Source organism: Cyprinus carpio, chromosome B12 (assembly GCF_018340385.1).
Source record: "Cyprinus carpio isolate SPL01 chromosome B12, ASM1834038v1, whole genome shotgun sequence".
Taxonomy (NCBI): Eukaryota; Metazoa; Chordata; class Actinopteri; order Cypriniformes; family Cyprinidae; genus Cyprinus; species Cyprinus carpio.
Window position 1 is genome coordinate 9,442,952 of NC_056608.1, and position 20,871 is coordinate 9,463,822.

A 20,871-nucleotide genomic window follows, 5' to 3' on the forward strand; every position below is an offset into this window, starting at 1 on the left:
ATTCCAGAAAAGTTGGGACAGGTAGCAATAAGAGGCCGGAAAAGTTAAATGTACATATACAGTAAGAAACAGCTGGAGGACAAATTTGCAACTTATTAGGTCAATTGGCAACATGATTGGGTATAAAAAGAGCCTCTCAGAGTGGCAGTGTCTCTCAGAAGTCAAGATGGGCAGAGGATCACCAATTCCCCCAATGCTGCGGTGAAAAATAGTGGAGCAAAATCAGAAAGGAGTTTCTCAGAGAAAAATTGCAAAGACTTTGAAGTTATCATTATCTACAGTGCATAATATCATCCAAAGATTCAGAGAATCTGAAACAATCTCGGTACGTAAGAGTCAAGGCCGGAAAACCATACTGGATACCCGTGATTTTTGGGCCCTTAGACGGCACTGAATCACATACAGTAATGCTACTGTAATGGAAATCACAACATGGGCTCAGGAATACTTCCAGAAAACATTGTCTGTGAACACAATCCACCGTGCCATTCACCGTTGCCGGCTAAAACTCTATAGGTCAAAAAAGAAGCCATATCTAAACATGATCCAGAAGCGCAGGCATTTTCTCTGGGCCAAGGTTCATTTAAAATGGATTGTGGCAAAGTGGAAAACTGTTCTGTGGTCAGACGAATCAAAATTTGAACTTATTTTTGGAAAACTGGGACACCATGTCATCCGGACTAAAGAGGACAAGGACAACCCAAGTTGTTATCAGTGCTCAGTTCAGAAGCCTGCATCTCTGATGGTATGGGGTTGCATGAGTGCGTGTGGCATGGGCAGCTTACACATCTGAAAAAGGCACCATCAATGCTGAAAGGTATATCCAAGTTCTAGAACAACATATGCTCCCATACAGACGTCGTCTCTTTCAGGGAAGACCTTGCATTTTCCAACATGACAATGCTAGACCACATACTGCATCAATTACAACATCATGGCTGCATAAAAGAAGGATCCGGGTACTGAAAAAGCCAGCCTGCAGTCCAGATCTTTCACCCATAGAAAACATTTGGTGCATCAAAAAGAGGAAGATGCAACAAAGAAGACATAAAGACAGTTGAGCAACTAGAAGCCTGTATTAGACAAGAATGGGACAACATTCCTATTCCTAAACTTATGCAACTTGTCTCCTCAGTCCCCACACGTTTGCAGACTGTTATAAAAAGAAGAGGGGGTGCACAGTGGTAAACATGGCCTTGTCCCAACTTTTTTGAGATGTGTTGATGCCATGAAATTTAAAATCAACTTATTTTTTCCCTTAAAATGATTCATTTTCTCAGTTTAAACATTTGATATGTCATCTATGTTGTATTCTGAATCAAATATTGAAATTTGAAACTTCCACATCATTGCATTCTGTTTTTATTCACAATTTGTACAGTGTCCCAACTTTTTTGGGAAACGGGTTTGTATATATATATATGTATCATATGTATCATTTTAAGGGAAAAATAAGTTGATTTTAAATTTCATGGCATCAACAACTTTTGGAATCGGGTTTGTACCTCTGATTCATGCAATGTCCAAACCGTTAGAACTCTTGTGTATTTGTTTTATTTTTCATTGTATGATCTAATTTTGGAGTAGGGTTTGAGGCCTAAGGCACCTGCTGCTGTGAAGCACGTTTACAAGAGTTCTAACAGTACAGACATTGCGTGAATCAGAGGTAAAAAAACGATATAAATACTGTTCAGTTTCTTGCACAGACTGATCGCTTTGTGTCTTTACACATCAATGTATCGTCACGAGCCGCAGGGTTTAATTTGGATTTGTCTGTGCATGTTTTTTTTTTTTTTACTCTCATAGATTCTGTTAACATTGCCATGCATTGTACGACTGAGAGACTGCAACGGCTGAAGTTAAAAATCATAATTTGTGTTCTTCTGAAGAAACAAAGTTACCTACAACTTGAATGCCCAGGGGGTAAGCAGATAAACATCCAATTTTTATTTTTGGGTGAACTATCCCTTTAACATTGTTACATATTGATATAAAAGCTTTTTACAACCATTTACCGATTATGGATAATTTAGAACACTTTCTGTCATTTGACAGATAAAAAAAAAAATAATAGGTTTCCCTGCTTTAGTTACTTTATGCCACTAAATAAATATTTTACTTAGAAAAAACCTCAGCTTCTGTTATTTTAAAAGTGTCCAAAAGGAAACAAAAAAAGTACAACTGTAATGCAATCACCAAAACTGAACCGGCATCTTACTTTATACAACTTACCCTCATAAAGTCAACTATGAGCCTGTCAGATTCAAGAACTCAGTTCTGTATTTTATGGTTACAACTGTGAAGTTGTCACTGGACAAGTAATGTATGTAAGGGATAATCAATGGCTAGCCATGCAAAAACGTAACGTCAAGTTTGCCACAACATTTGCTTTCTTTAAAAAGATGCACCCGTGAATGCTCTTTTAGGTAAAAAGCTCTCTTAGCATGCTGAATCGCACAGAGGAGATGGCTGCCTGCAACACAAACAGTGGGTAGTGCAGCCTGATGTGTGCAACCCACTCGACATGGGAAACCACCACCACTGAAGTGCCATACTGCCAACATGAAGAGCTCTCAAAGAGCATGCTGAACTCATTCAGTCTTCTTTTCTCAGTAAAGTAGTCAGGATGTGATCACTCGGCTCTGAAGCAAAAAGCTGAATAAGCGCTCCACTGGCTGCCTACTTATACTCATGCTGTGATCAGCAGCAGCTGGATGCAATAATCGCATGCCAGTGTGCATTGGCTGGTTTAGTTTACACTCGAAGTAGATTGGTCTCTCTAAGCGAGATCCCAATTCGTCGGTCATGTTTAATGAATAAAATTGAATTGTTTTGTTTATCTCCTCTAAATGGCCCTGCACAGTGTCTGGGACGTGAGGGCTAAGTTCGCAGATTCAGCTCAGAACAGGGAGCAGATCGCCAAGGTGGTGCTAATGCATATTGATGACTGTAGGTCCCAAAGGACCAAAGTGACTCTGACTCCCAAAAGAGGGCTTTGGTTTAAATCAGATGGACACTTCAGATGGACCAATAGTGCATCGTCACAGAGAACTCACACAGAAGGCCCTTTCACATTCATTATTATTGCTAATATAATGGCATGATGGCGGGACATTATTTTGATTGTTGCTTTTTTGATGTAGGGGACACTGGCACCAATAATGAGGTCTGATATGCGTGATTATAGATAATATGCTTGAATTCATTACTTTCATGTATTCTGTCATTTTTTTTAATCAACAGAATGACTCACAAGAAGGAGAGGAACAAATGTGATGCAACACTTGCAAAAAATACAATAATAGTCTGATTCACTGCAATTTGCTTTCATCAAATTACATACCCCACTCATAGTTCAAATATGTTCTCTATTAGTTCTGGAGTCGGTAATGATATAAAAGCAGTGGCAAAACATAAGTAGAATGTGCTTTATGGGGAACTAGCTAATGCATTTTCAGTGCGAGAGGAGGAGAAGTAATCTTTTATTGATTGGGAGAGTGTGGCAGATCTGGGCAGAGGAAGATTTACTGCTGGGCTGGGTTCATGAAAGCATTGGAGAGATCCAACAAAGAGCTGGATGAGATGGCTGGTATTGGGCCACCCGTATGGCAAATAAATAAATAATGCCTTGTTAATGGAACAGCCTTCAACAATGTACACATGATGTAATATATATCCAAAGCAATCAACCGATGCTCTTAGGGAACCTGTATTTTTTTTCCATATATTTCAATATATTTATATCTTACAAATTAAAAATAAGACCACATTTATTTGAATGAATTATAGCATGTATTTCAATTAATTATCAATTGATCGAGAGAGAGAGAGAGAGAGAGAGAGAGAGAGAGAGAGAGAGAGAGTGAGATGACAGTTGTGTGTCAGTTACCTGCATCTGCACGTCTCTACAATTACTTCAGAAACAGCAATTTTATCACCTCGTTACTGAGGAATATAATGTAACGATTATATATGCACCGATCGATCGGCCAGGGATCGGAATCGGACGATTTTCCTCATGATCGGCCCGGATCGGTGACCGGCCAATTAGTCTCACTTCTTTCTGATTTCGAGCCGATCTGTTTTGTTACCAGCGGCACAGGCAATAATGTCAGCCACACATTCTTGCTCTCTTCTCTCCGACGACCCTTCTCTCTCTCAAGTGGGAAATACTTTCACCAGGCTCCGCACCGTGAGCCTCCGCTGACTGCGAGTGCACCTCCCCAAATGGACTATTTTTTAAAAAGACAGAGGGGGAAGAGGAGTAATTATCCTCTAAAACCATCGGGAACCACCGGTGAGAAGAAGTCATTTGCCAGTACAAGTCTTCTCACATGATGAATGAGTTGATGAATTTATCATTTCTTTATGTACAAACTTAAAATAATCTTAAACTATTGGTTTTATTTTGCATCAAACACAAAACAACTTTAAGCAAATAGTGTCTAATTAGTATTTAAATGAATTCTAATTATATTTTTATACAATAAAAATAAAACGTACTTCAAATAAAAAGCCTTGGACAAACTATGACAAATAAAAAACAACTATGCATTGTTTTCCGTCAAAGCGTCAAAAAGCACCTGATGGAGTTTGAACATCACATTAAAATGCTTAAGTTTCACACAAATGCCAACACAGATGTGCATGTTCGGCTAGAGTCGCCCTGAACTCGTGCATCTTCGGACGTGAAGCTGAGCGGAAAGTTGGAAATTAATGAAGTGAATGCTTTGAAGAGTAATGAGTTAAATGGGTTAGTTTGAGCTGGATTTTGGAAACATTGCGATGACGTCATATTTGTTGAGCGCACCAAAGCGAACTTGCGGACGCGTCGAGTTAAATCAGCCTTCCCGCACCGGTTAAATAGTCATTGTACTGCGCATTATTTGAGTCATCCCCGCAGGTTTCGCGTTAACACCAAATGCACGCGCACCATGTGAGCCACAAATACCAAAATGAGTGGCTAACTGCGCTAAAACATTCAAATACATACAAAATTATGTAAAAATGGCCGTCTTGGCGAGTATGCAGTTAAACACGGTCAGTTTTGGAACGTTAAATAGTTGAGAAAGAGAACGCATTTTGTGTAACAGTATATTTGGTCCGTGGTTAAAGGGACCACTGTCCAATATTCCTGCTGCTGTCTGTCATGTTAATCAAAGAAAGAAAATCACTTTCTGCTCTTGACTGAATATGTTTTAAACCTTTAATGGTAAGCATTAATTTGTATTTAATTTTTTACAATGAAGACTACAGAAATTTAATTTGATAAATTTACATTTGATTACTTTAATATCTGTAGTATTTCTTACCTGAAAAAAACTTACTTAACCTGAAAAACTTAGTTTCATAGCTCTCTCTTTATTCTATTGCATTTATTTGTGCTGTTGTTTGCAATTTTCTATTTGTTCTTATTTTATTACTGACTTTTTTTACTTGTGTTTTTTTAATGAAAATAAAACTTTGCGTTGAAGAAAAGTAGATTTTTGTTTGTATATGCTGTCAGTTATAGTTCTTAGGAAAAAAAGATCGGAATCGGCAAAAATCACACTAACAAGAAATCAGAATCGGCCAAGAAATTGCAATCGGTGCATCTCTAGTAGCGATCTAGTATCTATCTTTTATTTTAGTAAAAAAAAAAAAAAAATCACATGGAAGCACTGACAACATTTATGTGTGTGTGCAGCACAATCTTTGCAATCTCCTCTCTTCTCCCCTCTCTCTCTCTCTCTCTCCATGTGTGCAAGCGAGTGATGCTTTGTTGGTTCATAGTGCATCAATTAAAGCAGCACATTATTGATAGAACGGTGTTCTTTATAACCCAACTGACTTGGAACTACCTGTGCATTAAACGGTTTTTTACTGCATACCTGAGAGCCAATCTTAAGAATAGGAGCGAGGTATCAGACAGACAATTCTCAGACCATATGGACATAACTAATATTTTACAACAAACCATTACAACATTTTCTAACAAAACACTTTTTTTTTTTTTTTTTTTACAGGGACAAAAATTTTGATGAGTTTTCCGAACACATTCGCGCTGAAGGGTCTGGTCAACCTTTACAAGCTCCCTGGAGACCCAAAGTGTGGTTTCACTCCGAACGTTACTTTTTTTGTTTTAAATTAAAAATTATTTCTTTCAGCTGTTCCTGTGTACTATTTGAAAATTGAATTTTTTTTTTCCTTTCTCTTATTTAAAGTATTCTCAAGTTGAAGCAGTTGAGGGCGTGGACCCCCTAACAGCGCTTCTTACTTCACCACTAACAACAGACTTCGGAACGGGACTATTTTCTAACTACTTTGAGTTTCGATTCTTAGCAACCTGACACCTTCGATTTCAGGTACCAATGCCCGGATGGGACCTACCAGCTCCCATGTTTATTAAAGAGGTGGGGGGTAAATGTTTTCAGGGAAGGTGATTTGGTTCAAAAACATTTTTTTGTTATGTTGGTTGAAAGTCTCTACACCCTGATAGCAATTACTAAGTTAAGTGGTCAACTAAAATCTTTAGTGCTGTGGTTACATGTATTTATATATTTTGCAAATGGGAACAAAGGCGTAAGACCTGATTTCGGCATTGTAAAATGTTTGCACAGACCTGATACGTCAGCAGTGGCATTCCAGTGAGAGTGAAAGGTGATATTATTGTAATATTATGCGCTTTGTACTTGTAATGTTTTATCACTGGTGAATGGGACATTGAAGTAATCTGATAGCATTGCATTCAAGCCTCCATAGTCAATGCCGACTCCCATTGTGTTGCTGTGCTGTTATTTTCTGCTCCGATGTAGTGCGTTCATGTGCTTTGGAGGTGTGGCTTTGCAGAGTGATTACGCAGGGAGGGTGGGGATCTTGCTTTTAAAGCTAACTTGCTATTACTAGCCTTTCTGAAATCACCTACCCTACCTGTACTTAGTGGGGTTATTGCTTTGGGAGGGTGGGGATATTTCTTTTAACAAATATTTGAGTAGTCATTCATAGTCATGAACTTGGTGTGCTGATGTTCCCATACAAAATCTCTTGATGGCGTCTTCAATGGCAGCATTATTATACTTTTTAGTATAGGAGATTGTAACGAAAGTGACATAAATCTATGAGAATTTATCAGTAGTTTTCTGAATGTGTACTCTTTGAACCAAAAGCCCTAATGCAGTCCTGTGATTAGAGATTGACTAATAGTGGATTTTACCAATATCGATAGCTATAGGACCACACTGGCACTGATTAATCAACCAACTTAACAAAAATCTAAATAGTGCTTAACCTTACTTTGAAAATGAATAAAAATATTAATATTGATTGTATATTGATCATTAAAGTTAGTTCATAGTTCATTAACTAATGTTAACAGAAGCAACTTTAAAATTAAAAAATATATTTGTAAATGTTAAATGTAACACATTTTAACAATGAATATTACTTCTACAACTTTTATCAACCTTAATAATGGTAAAAATGGAATCTTATTGTAAAGTGTTACCATTTCAAAAATCATGCTTAAATATGGGCATCTTTTAAATATCCACACAAGGCCTATTTTAGAACACTTGATTATCTAATCAAAATAACAAAATGTGTTAGTCACACACTGGGCAAAAGTGCAGTGCCGCATCACGTCTAGGACAACTTACAAGTATCATGCACACACTGGACATGTCACGTTCAATTCAAGCAGTGGTATAAAAGAGTTTATTTAATCATCAAATGGGCGTTGCACACTGTGGAGAATGAACAAAGTGGGCATAGATGTTCAATGGTAAAAACAACAACAACAACAACAAAAACAGGAAAGAACAAGCGATCTATATTAAAGTTCTCTATATAAAGCATACAGACTTTATTAGAGCCACAGAAAGATAAACATTTAGCTGAAAAATGCACAATACAAATATTTTAGCCTAGGTTAAAGTCATTATGTACATTACCAACGATTAGGAACAAATATAATGTGTTTAATGGAAAACTATGTAAATGGCTCACTGTGGCTTGGTAGGATTTCTGTCGGCTCAATGAACATATCAGTTTGCTTCTCACGTCACAGCTTTAAATCTGAAACTTTGCTGACTATTTTGCCAATAGTTCCGGCAATCACCTATCGTGGCAGGGTTTAGGGCAGCCCAGCGGGGCTAGTAGCTCAATTGTGATTTTGGCCTCGGGACAGTGGAAAAGCATCTAAGTGTGTTCTCACCGTGCCCGAGTGCATTTGACCCCCAAAGCCCGGTTTGTTTGACTAGTGTGAGCACTCCGTGGTGCGCTCGGGTGCAGTTTGTTTAGCCGGCCTTGGCATGGTTTGAAGAGATGGGCCAGGGCATGGTTCGGTTGGGCTCGGGCGTGGCACGCATGCAGTGTGAGCACTAACTGCGCCGGAGCGTGGAACAGATACTATTTTGTGTGTGCTACTGTCATCATTACGACCGCCATCATATTCTATTACTACTACTACTACACTACAGTTTTCAATAAATTTAATTCAATCAAGTATATATAGGTTTATAATGGCTCTCGTTCTTACCTTATTGATAAACAGGAAATGTAGTTTGCGAGTAAAGCTGCAAATTATTTCATTGTCTCCGTAATAATTTTCTGATACATACAAGTGAAAATCAATTCACGGAATAAATTATAAATGACTTATTATTAATTATTCAGCAGAATATTTTTTCTAAAGTGCTTTTCTCCGTTATCTCATACATGACGTAAACGTGCTCCAGACCGAAAAGTTTATTGCAAGTGTGAGTGCAGGCCAGCGGGGGAGTGGGGAGGAGGGATAACTGCGCTCTGGCTCAGTTCAGCAACCGTGCCTAGTGTGAGTACACCATAAGGTCATTCTGTGTCAATTCTAACAAATTTCAGAAACTTCCCAGGCTCTATTTTTTTATTTTACTCCTTTATTCTGAAGAAAGACATATATAGTGATGAAAGCCAAAATATTAAATGTCATGGATGAATATTTACTGCATAATTCACTATTTTGTAGAGGGCGGTCAAAATGTTAATTTTCAACTAAGATTACCAAAATTACAGATTAAATTACAGCCAAATTACAGGGGGTTAAAAATGACTTCAGAAAGATGGCAGAAGCATTGTTAGTTTTACATGGAGATTGGTAGGTCTGTTAGTAAAATGTGTCGACTTTAGCAATCTTTGTTGCATCATGTGCCAATGGTGATCATTCAAAATTGTGGAAAGAGCACTTTAAGTTTTTCTCCAAAGTTTACCGGCCTGTAACTCAAAAAGTATAAAAAATATCTTAATGCCCTTTTAGATATTGGGTCTTAACAAACATTCCTTTTGGTTTCTTCATTTTTAAGGCCCTAAATGGTTCCAGAGATATTGGAATTTCAATATGACGCCAGGATTAAATCGTTAAATTGCACACATTTTCAGTGGTCAAAAACCAAACATGGGTGACTTTGCAAAAATGTGATACTACTTTTCTTTTAGTTCAAGTTCAAGTTCATTTATTTATATAGCACATTTAAACATCCGCTAGACAGACCAAAGTGCTTTACAGAACAAGCATATAAAAAATAAAAGCAGCAAAACACACATAAGCACATAGAGAACAACTAAGCTAAGATTAATTATAAATCAATGAAACAAATGTAAAATAATAAGAACAGTCTAAGAAAAGTAATCAATATGCTAACGAGAATAGATAAGTTTTGACCAGAGACTTAAAAACGGAGAGGTTGGGAGCCGTTCTGATCTCTAGAGGCATGGTGTTCCACAGACAAGGCCCTGCCACCGCAAAAGCACACTCCCCTCTACGCTTAAGTCTGACGAGGGACTACCAGCAGCGCCTGGTCGTGGGATCTGAGACTTCTAGATGGAATGTACGGATGAATAAGTTCAGAGAGATAAACCGGTGCTAGGTTGTGTAAAGATTTGAAGACAAAGAGAAGAATTTTTAAAATCTATTCTCTGCCGGACTGGTAACCAATGTAAAGATCTGAGGAAGGGAGAGATATGATCATATTTGCGACAATTATGGATGAGTCTGGCTACAGCATTTTGGACTAGCTGAAGACGGGTGATTTGAGAATCTGATATACCGCAATATAGTGAGTTGCAATAATCCAACCGACACGTGATGAAGGCATGAACCGCCATTTCCAGAGTTATTGGAGTGAGAAAGCCTTTGATTTTAGATAGTAAGCGAAGTTGGTAGAAACCGGAACTGACTACAGATGAGATGTGTTTTATCAAACTTTAAAGACTGGTCAACAAGAACACCTAAATTCCGTACTCCTGTAGATTTAAAGGGAGATAGACTCCCCAAGTCTGGGCATGTGCACTGGGACCTTTCACTCAGGCTGAAAACAATGACCTCGGTCTTATCATCATTAAGAGATAGGAAATTTTGAGCTAGCCATGCCTTCACCTCCTCTAAGCATAGATGAAGAGAGTTTAATCCTGCAGGATTGTTGCGCTTGATTGGAATGTAAATTTGGGTGTCGTCTTCATAAAAATGAAATGATACACAGTGTTTCCTAAAAATTGTGCCCAGCGGTAGCATGTAAAGAGAAAATAGAGAGGGAGCCAAAATAGAGCCCTGTGGAAGACCACATCTCAGAGGTGCCATGGAGCTGGAAAAGTTTCCCATCTTTACTTAAAACTTTCTGTCAGTAAGGTAAGACTGGTACCATGAGAGGACAGAGCCTTTTATGCCCACCCACGTCTCCAGTCTAGCTAACAGAGTAGGGTGGTCAACGGTATCAAAAGCCGCGGACAGATCTAGGAGAACTAAAACCACAGTGTCTCCAGAGTCAGTGGAGAGATAAATGTCGTTTAGCACTCGCAGGAGAGCAGACTCAGTGCTGTGGGCAGTCCTAAACCCAGATTGAAAGACCTCATATATACAGTTATTTGACAAAAAGTGTTGGAACTGATCCAACACGATTTTCTCTAATAACTTGGAAATGAAAGGTAGGACAGAGATGAGCCGGTAATTTTTTTAAAACAGAAGGATCCAGTGAAGGCTTCTTGAGCAGAGGAGTGATCTTAGCCACTTTAAGATTGGCCGGAACAGAGCCAGTGCTTAGACACTTGTTAATAAGGGATACCATACCTGGACCCACCGAGTTGAGGATTAATTTTAAAAATCTCGGGTGAATGATATAATTTGGGCAGAATGAAGGTTTGAGCTTGGCGCTCACATCCTTCAGTGTCTGGAGGTTAATGGGAACAAAAGCCTCCCAAACACAGGAGGTACGCGGCATAATAGGGGGGAGAGTTAAATTAGGGCAGATACTGATCCTTAATTTAGTGATTTTGTTAATAAAAAATCTCTGGAAGTCTTCACATAGAGCATCTGAGGCAACAGACAATTTAGCAGATGGGTTTAAAACAGAATGAATGACAGAAAACAAGACCTTAGGGTTAGAGTGATTGGATTCAATTAAGTTTGAGAAGTAAGCGGCTTTAGCTGATTTAGCAGTGTTCTGGTATGCTGTAAGAGTGTCTTTGAACATGCGGAAGGAGACACTTAGCCTGTCCCTTTTCCATTTGCGTTCGGGCTTTTTACATATTTGTCTTTGGTGACGAGTGTCAGAATTTTGCCACATATCTGATTTTGGTTTGGGTTTGTGAGGCTTAAGAGGAGCAATCACGTTTGCTACTTTAAGCCAAGCAGAATTTAAAAGACTAAGAGGCTGATCTGCATCCAGGTCAGATAGAGGTTGGTCCAGGTGCAAGTGAGAGCATAGCTCAGTAAAGCACAAGTCGAAGTTTGTGTTGAACTGAGGAGAATAGAACCGCGACATAACAGGATCAATAGTGGGTTGAGGAAGCTCCAGATGAGACAGTGAGAATAAAATAGGCTTGTGATCAGAAAGAGGAAAATCAGAGATAACAATATCAGTGACATCAATCCCATAAGATAACACAAGGTCAAGTGTGTGGCCCTGAGTGTGGGTAGGGTTTTTGACCCACTGCAGTAGGTTAAAAGCATCTATTAAGTCAAGAAACTCCTGCGACAGGGAATTTGAATGACAGCAGACATGAATATTGAAGTCGCCCATCAAAAGGAAGCGATCATAGTTTGTGGCAATGTTGCCAGTGAACTCAGTGAATTGCAGTATAAAATCCTTAGTGAAGAGTGGAGGGCGGTATATCACCCCTATACAGATGGGACCATTCCAATCTAGGTGGAGAAGCTGAGTTTCAAAGCTGGGGAAGGCCGTTGCAGGGACCAGCCGGCAGCGTAAGGAGAGAGAGTTATTTAAAATAGTTAAAATCCCACCCCCGCGTCCATTAGGACGAGGAGAGTTAAAAAATGTACATTTTGCTGGAACCAGTTCTGATAAGGGAGTTAAATCACCGACCTTTATCCATGATTCTGTGATGAACATAAAATCCAAGTTGTGTGAGGAGTAGAAGTCGTTTAATAAAAAGGTCTTATTCACCACGGAGCGGGCGTTTATTAGCGCCAACTTAGGTGGAGGAATAGACACGTGAGATGACGGCGCTTTTCTCAATGAGCGCAGATTTCTGTGATTTACTCCGTTCCGCCGGGCAAGTCGGCCAACACTGCGGAGATCAACCTGAGTGGCATGACTCAGATGTAGAGGGAAAACAGGACGAAGACATCGGTAAACCGCGTCCCGCGGATGCCATGCTACAGATCTGCGTCCAAACGAAATGTCAGCTTGTAAATAAGCTTTCAGTTTCGTCATGTAACCTCCGCGGCTACCTCGTTTCCTCCGCACGGTGTTTAGCGGCCACTGGCAGATATCGTGCAGGAAGATGGTTCGGGGAGGCTCGTATGGTTTGTGAAGTGGGCATTCCACGTCCACGGTGTGAGAGTTCGCGAATGAATCCCCAACGTAGATGCGGATGTCTAGGAGAGCTTGACGGGCGTACACCAGTCACGTACAGCAGGTAAAAAGACACATCAGACAGAAAGAGAAGAAAACACGAGAGCTGCAGACGGCATGCCAAACACACAGGCGCCATCTTGCACTCAAAGTCTATACTATACCAGACTTTAAAGGGGAAAGTCTGAAGAACAAATAATATTAATACTAGAAATGTATCTTGTTTCCTTCTGTCAAAACAACTGCAGTGAACATGCGTCTGAGAGGAATAAATATTATTTTCCAAAGTTTGCTCAACTCAAGATTGCAATATGATTTTAGATTCTAGTCCTTAATAAACTTTTCTTTTGGAATTTTCATTTTCAAGGCCCGACATCATTCAGTTGCAGAGATATGGGAACCTCAGTGAGGCTCCATATTCAGATGTTGAATATTAAACATTTTCAGTGGTTGAAAAACAAATGTTGGTTCCTTTGTATTCAGCTGATAGTTAATGTATTTAAAGGGAAATGTCTGAAGAATAAGTAATGTTGAAACTAGAAATGTATTTTATTTCCCTTTATTAAAACAATTGTATAGGGCATATCTGTTTAAGTGTCATAAATATTTGTTTTCTAAGGCAAGGCAAGGCAAATTTATTTATATAGAACCTTTCATACAAAATGATAATTCAAAGTGCTTTACATAAAAGGAAGTAAAATAATAATAAAAAAATCAACAATAAAACAAGGAATTTAAAAACTTTTAAAATGATTTGAATTGATTTAAAATGAATTTAAAACAGTTAAAAATGTAAAATGATTGTATAATAAATAACAGTGCAATCAGTTCGGACATAGCACAGTGCTCATTCAATAAATGCACAGCTAAACAGATGAGTTTTGAGTCTAGATTTAAATGTGACTAATGTTTTAGCACATCTGATCTCTTCTGAAAGCTGGTTCCAACTGCGGACAGCATAATAGCTAAAAGCGGACTCCCCTTGTTTTGTGTGAACCCTTGGTATTTCTAACTGACTCGATCCTAATGATCTGAGTGGTCTGTCAGGTTTATATTCAGTGAGCATATCTGCAATGTATTTAGGCCCTAGGCCATTGAGGGATTTATAAACGAGTAAAAGTACTTTAAAATCAATCCTAAATATTAGGGATGCACGATATTATCGGACTGATATCGGAATCGGCCAATAATGGCTTTAAATGTAAATATCAGCATCGGCCAGATATTAAAAATTATATGTCTTGCCGATATGTCTTGCTGATAATAGGAATACGTTAACTCACATGTGCTCAGGGTGTGCTAGTGATTAGATCACATCAGCAGTGTGGCTCATTCTTGAAGCAAAGTTTTGTCTGAATGATGATTGGATTCACTCTTTTGGATCACTGCATTTAATCTGTGAAAGGACTACAGAATGATGAGTAAACAGTAATAGCACACGCAGTGGCAGCAGCGGTAGCTTCTCCCAGGTCCTAACGCCCGTTCAGTGAGGAGTTTTAATCTGTAGGGGGCGCTTTTGGCATACTTCTAATTAAATTAAAAGAAAAATAGCCTACACAAATAACCTTTAGACTGTGTTTCTGATTAAAAAAAGCATTAATTGATGTCATAAAATAATGAGTATGTTTTGAGTTAAAGGTCAGAAGCTAAAGCTTACATGAAAAAAAAAAAAAAAAATCACAAACATGACACTTGTAAATTAAATAATTTTTTTATACATATTGATTTATTCGTTAATGTGTAATGTTTTATTTTTTAAACAAACCATAAGCTCTAAAATATTTTCAGAGTTTTTTTTTTTACTCTCTTTAAACTCTCTTGCTTTAGACCATCTACAAATGTTAAATCCTAATATAAAATGTTAGGGTTAACACTGTATCTTCCTGGAGAAAAAATGCAGCGATTGATAAATAGTTTATTTATAGTTATTTTCAAAGCTTCAATTTACTCTCAAAAAACCTTCATTATTGTTCATTTAATTCTAACAAACGAGTTCTTGTTAAAAACTAACCAAAATTTAAAATATGTTGCTTACACTTTCTGCACAGGAGAGACTTGGTGTTGTTTCCAAACAAAATGAAATATATCGGTATTGGCCAAAATGGGTTGAAAAATATTGGCATATCAGATATCGGCAAAAATCCAATAACGTGCATCCCTACTAAATATAACTGGAATCCAGTATAAGGACCTGAGGACTAGTGTGATATGCTCTGATTTTCTGGTTCTAGTCAGAATTCTGGCAGCAGCCTTCTGGATGAGCTGCAGCTGTCTAATGGTCTTCTCGGGAAGGCCAGTGAGGAGACCATTACAATAGTCCACCCTGCTTGTGATAAAGGCATGAACAAGTTTCTCCAAGTCTTGACTGGGAACAAAACATCTAATTCTTGCAATGTTTTTGAGATGATAGTATGCAGATTTAGTTACTGCTTTCAACAGTCTCTCAACAGTAGCAAAAAGAGTGCAAGCATTGTTTAAGTTACTGTTTATAAGGTTTGAGATGATGATCTGTCTAGCTGTGGCTAGTTCCATATTGAAAGCATGAAGGCTGTTTTTATAGATGCTATAGTGAATTTCAAGTTTTGTTTTCTGCCACATCTGCTCAGATTTTCTGCATTGACTTTTCATACTCTGTACTGCTGTTGATTTTCTCCAAGGTGATTTTTTTGTCTGTCAGTCTTACTGACTTTCACAGAAGCAATGTCATCAATGACATTATTAACTTTTGAATTAAGGAATCAAGGAGAAGATCAACAGAGTCTGCAGCAATGCTTGGTGTTAAAGATAGCCTTCATAAATGGCACACTAGTGTTCTCGTTAATAGAGATCGACCGATATGGGTTTTTCTATAGCCGATGCCGATGTTTAGAGGTCAGGGTCAGTCGATGGCCGATATGTGCTGCCGATTTTCAGGGCCGATATCTTGAAGTTTTCCCCTTCATTTGCATGCTAAAATGTCACACTAATAATAAGTGGATGCACAACATTTCTAAACTTATCATCATTTATTGAGATTGACTTGAATCTCTCGAATCTTAGTTTTGTGCATTGCACGGTATTAAAAATAAAAAAATTATCCAAAGTTAACCAAACAAATCAATAAACTGACCAAGTATTAAATATATAAAACAGGTAATATATATAAAAATCAATCATTTACATAAAAGTTTTAGAGCATTTATCAAGCAGAATTTTTCAAGTTTGTTGGAACATAAATGTTAACTTAAATATACATTTAAATAAAATAAATAAAATTTTATAAATAAAAATCAATTAAACTGAAAAATATAAAAAAATATATAAAAAATTAATAATAGTAGTGCTGCAAACACTAGCAACCAGCAACATTTGTGTTTGGTATAAATGACATAGAACATCTAAAGTGCATTCTAATTTCAAACTTACATCGCAGTCTGTTTATTATTTAAATAAAGTACAGTCAACCAAACATATAAAAGGTTACACTGGTCAGTTTAAATAGACCGTAGTATACCGGTCCACTCTGCTGTTATGCCAAGGACGTTTTTGCTCATGTAAAGAGGATGATCTTTTCCGTCTAGTTTACATAAAAAAAAAAAAAAAAATTATAGTTTAACATTCAGAAACATTGCGAATATGGAAACATTTGGATAGTTTTGTCGCAGACGTGGAACAACATCTTAGATAAAGGAGGGGAGGTGTACATTGTTGCACTAGACATTAAAGGAGCGTTCGACCAGGTTTGGCACAACGGTCTTCTGGATAAGCTTTCTGCTGAAGGCATAACTGGGCCATTACTGGACATTCTGGGCTATAGAACTACCTGGAAGGAAGGTCCATCCAGGTCGTGCTCTCTGGTCAGTCCTCATCACCTCAACCAATCAACGCCTCGGTGCCCCAGGGATCCATTCTCGGCCCGCTATTATTCTCCATCTTCATAGACGATGTTGTAGAACAGTGCGATAATAGCATTTTTCTATATGCGGATGATTCCACCATTTGCGCCACCAGTAACGTCACTTAATGGTCCCAATGTGGCAGCATCCCTAAATAAAGACCTGGAGAATATTTACAGGTGGGCTGATACCTGGAAGGTCACGTTCGAGCCTAGCAAATGCAAGGCTATGGTTCTGTCGAGAGAGGCTTTTTTGGGGGCAACCAGAATTGACCTTTGTGAGCAGTTGAATATTCTGGGACTATGTATCGATAGGAAGTTGCTATGGACTAATCACCTGTCAAACATCTGCAAGCGTGCTGGACAGCGTCTTGGAGCTCTGCATAGGTTGGCCAACAAGCTTGATGTTAAAGGTAGGGCCAATGTCTATAAGGCACAAGTCAGGAGTACCATGGAGTACTCTTGCCTTGCCTGGATGAACGCATCACAGACCACCCTTGGGCAGCTTGACAACATCCAGAAAAAGGCAATGTATATCATTGGGGAGGATGAGGACACTGCCGTAAGGAAATATGCAATTAGCCAGCTCAGCCAACGTAGAACTGTTGCAGCAACAGCTGTGCTTTTTAAAATGCACACTGAAAACTGTCCAGAGGATCTCAAAGCTCTGCCACCCCCACCAGATCTCCCTTGCCCAACCACTCGGAGAGCAAGACCAAGTCACGCCCTAAAACTCCCCAAGTCCAACACCAAATGCTTGGGGAGGAGTTTTCTTCATTCGGCTGTAACAACTTGGAATTGCCTCCCCTGTACTGTGGTAGGTGAAATCACCTCAAAGAATGTTTAGGCCTTCAAGAAGAGACTAAACAAACACCTACTCAGCTAAAAAACTGTAATCTCCTGATGCTTAATGTCTCTTATCCTAAATATCTAGTCCTGAGCAGCTGCAGATCACGATAGGCTCTCGGAACATGAACTGTTAATGCCTGTATCTGCATAAGCATAAAAAAAAAAAAAAAAAAAAAAAATGTGCAGAACGAGACGTGAGCAATAACCTCCAAATACATCTAGCCAAACCCGCTCTCGCTCATCCTTGTCTGCACGCACGCATGCACTGTCACGATCTAATGCACTGTAAATGCCGGATTTTTTAAAACAAATAGGCCTACCAGAATGCAAAAATTCAAAATCTAACATTTTACAGAACAGGATCAAATAAAGTACTGGTCATAATACTCACATAAAATGTTTAATGTGAAAAAAGCGGTTCACTGACTGCACAGCACAGCCACAAGCGCCACAGTTACGTTTGGGATAATTTTATTTTTAATACTATAGTGTCATTTGAAAACATTGCAATTGCGTTTTAAAATACAACAACGAGCACCACGAAACCATTTAAAGAGGCACATTCAGCGGTCTCCGTGCTGGATAGGAAACAGTCAACGAAGTAAAATGATCTCAAACGTATGGCGCGCTCTCTTCATTTTATCAATTGATCATAATCCCATCTATTCATTTTACAGTCCTGCTACTAGCATTTTATTAAGACTAAAACCCCTTTAATTTGGGTGAGAAAGCTTTTTTCCGAGTGGCTTTTGCACATAATAATAATACCGCTGCAGACACATTTTGCAGCATTAAGGTTATTAATTGATCGTTAATTTAAACGATGATCGATCATGGAAATGATCAAATATTGACATCCCTAAATGCAAATGAGTTGGATGGAAACCTGGCTATTGTCTGCATCAAACCATGCTTCCGAACAAATGTCATTCACCGTTCTGGGCTGCTCCAGGACAGCTGTCTCTCCAAGCACGGTGCTGTATATGAGCGGGGCGGAGTAACGTAGCCCTCAATCACGCTGCAGTGTTTGTGAGAACTGCCACCTTCTCCACCCCATTTACAGAGTGAAATTCTCTGACTACCATTATCTCCCAGGACTGTTGTTGAATCTTCCAAAAGTTTTGGCTTGGGGTCCTTCACATGCGGCAGCAGGACTTTCCACCACACCAATAACACGGGGCTGCCCGCTGATGCGCCTGAATTTAAATTGGCGCTACTAAACACGGATATCGGTCGACCTCTACTCGTTAATGCATCTCTTTCTGACAGAGACAGATCTATATTCAGTGGTAGCAATGATCAGTATATCAAAGAAAATACAGAAGTGATCAGAAGTGCTACATCTTTTAATAACAATGGATGAAATGTTTAGATCTCTACTGATGAGTAAATCTAGAGTATGTCCTTGACTGTGTGTGAGTCCATGCACATGCTGAATCAGTTCAAAAGTGTGTTTAAAACAGTAATAATTTATTTTGTAGTTTTTGATTTCTGCATTATCTATGTGAATACTAAAATCCCCTGGAATAGCAAAATAGTCAAACTCTAAGGAAATCATTGATAACAGTTCCGTGAACTCGTCAACAAAGGCTGGGGAGTATTTTGGAGGCCTGTAAATAATGATAAACAGAATGCGTGGAGCTAGCCTGACTACGTCAGACTTTGTACTTCCGCTCAATTTCAGTTCACTTCTGTACTCAGTCTGATATAGCAAACCAGCTCCCAGATTATCTCCGACTCCGCACCAGCCGTCCAACCAACGAACAGAGGGCGGGCTGAGAGCCATGACGTAGACGCTTGTATTTTAGGTTAGGGAAATCTCAAACGACAGCAGACATGGAGACATGGGATGCTATTTGCTCTGTTGTGGAGAATATTCCTGGCATTTGCCAACTGAAGCCTGAACAAGAAGAGTGTTTGGTTCACATTTTGAATGGAGGTTGTTGTGGCCCTACTCCCGACAGATTTTGGGAAAAGTTTAATTCATAAAATGTTACCGATCGTCAGTGAGAAACTGGGGAGGCCAAAGTCCGGCAAGGCGATAATTGTGATTGTGTCCCCCTTGGTTGCCCTCATGGACGATCAGGTTAAGGAGGCAGCAAAACTCGGTCTGTGTGCTGCACAGCTTGGTGTGCACAATGATCAAGAAATCATGGAGGGGAATTTCAGCCTTATTTTAAACTTAAATATTAGTTTAGATGCACTAATTGTACCATGGATGCGTAGATTTACTTCACATAATCTGCAAAAGTCATTCACAGCCATCTTCACTCCTGTATTTCATTCGATGTTTTTTTTTTCGCTGCATACCAGTGTTTACAGCGGAAGTTCGAGGCGGCTGAGCCGGCGCATAACATAAGTCATAACCAGACGTTATGTGATTGGCTTAGGGGTACACCAATGATTTTAAACTTCAGACAAGCACCCCCCACGAGAAAGTAAATGCTCATCAATTATGCTTCTCCAGACTCTGTCTACGAAGGAAAGCGAAGTAGCATAGTTTGGTATTACCAGGCTAACGTGGAGCACCTTTCAGCACAATCCCTAGATATTCAAAAGAGAAGTAATGATGAAATGACACTTGCTTGGATTAACATACATCTTTAAATAGAGCAGCTACACCTCTACCTCTCCTAAAGCAGGATTTATACTTTTATCTGGCTCTGCTTCGCGAGCCTCCGCTGATTGCGTTCACACCTTCTTAAACAGACGAGGCTTTTATACTTGTCACGTTCGGCATTGTACTATTCTTTGAAAAGACAGGGTGCGACAAGGAGTAATTGTCCTCTAAAACTGCCAGGAATCACCGGTGAGAAGAAGTCATTTGCCAGTACAAGTCTTGTGATGAATGCATGTTCGATTAGAATCGCCCTGAACTCGTACATCTTCGGATGCAGAGCTATGCAGAAAGTTCACACCGCCATGCAAAATGAGTTTGGATGCACTCAAAGCGACCTCAAAGCATACACCAGTTCCTCAATTTTCTGTGAGAAGCATAGAAGTGGAGATGCTGGAGAGAGGGATGTGTCTGGTGAGATGGGATGTGTCTCTGGTGTTTCCGGTGGCTGTGATATGTTGTCCTGGCTTCCCTGGCTGTTTTCCAGAAAATCGTCCTTTGGTGCTGAGTCTTGGAACTGTTGTAGTACGTCACAGTCTGTCTGGGATGAGCTCTGTGGCAGGAGTCAGCCGGGATGTCCATGAGCAATGGTTGTTGTAGCTGTGTGCCGTTATCAGTGTCGTTGTGGGATGTGTCAACTACATGATGACTCCGAAGCTGATATGAAGTCCTGTGGTTACTCATACTTTGTCCAGGTGTGTGTGCGCGTG

The 20,871-nt window shown here is 39.2% G+C and overlaps 1 protein-coding gene across 1 annotated transcript in view; it reads left to right on the forward strand.

The window, feature by feature from the left end:
* LOC109062073 (mediator of RNA polymerase II transcription subunit 1-like) overlaps positions 1-20,871 on the forward strand; it is a 192,377-nt gene that overhangs the window by 68,296 nt on the left and 103,210 nt on the right. The window contains 4 exon segments of the mRNA XM_042735243.1: positions 6,006-6,036; positions 6,038-6,087; positions 11,639-11,672; positions 18,941-18,984. Coding sequence (XP_042591177.1) covers positions 6,006-6,036; positions 6,038-6,087; positions 11,639-11,672; positions 18,941-18,984 — 159 coding nt within the window.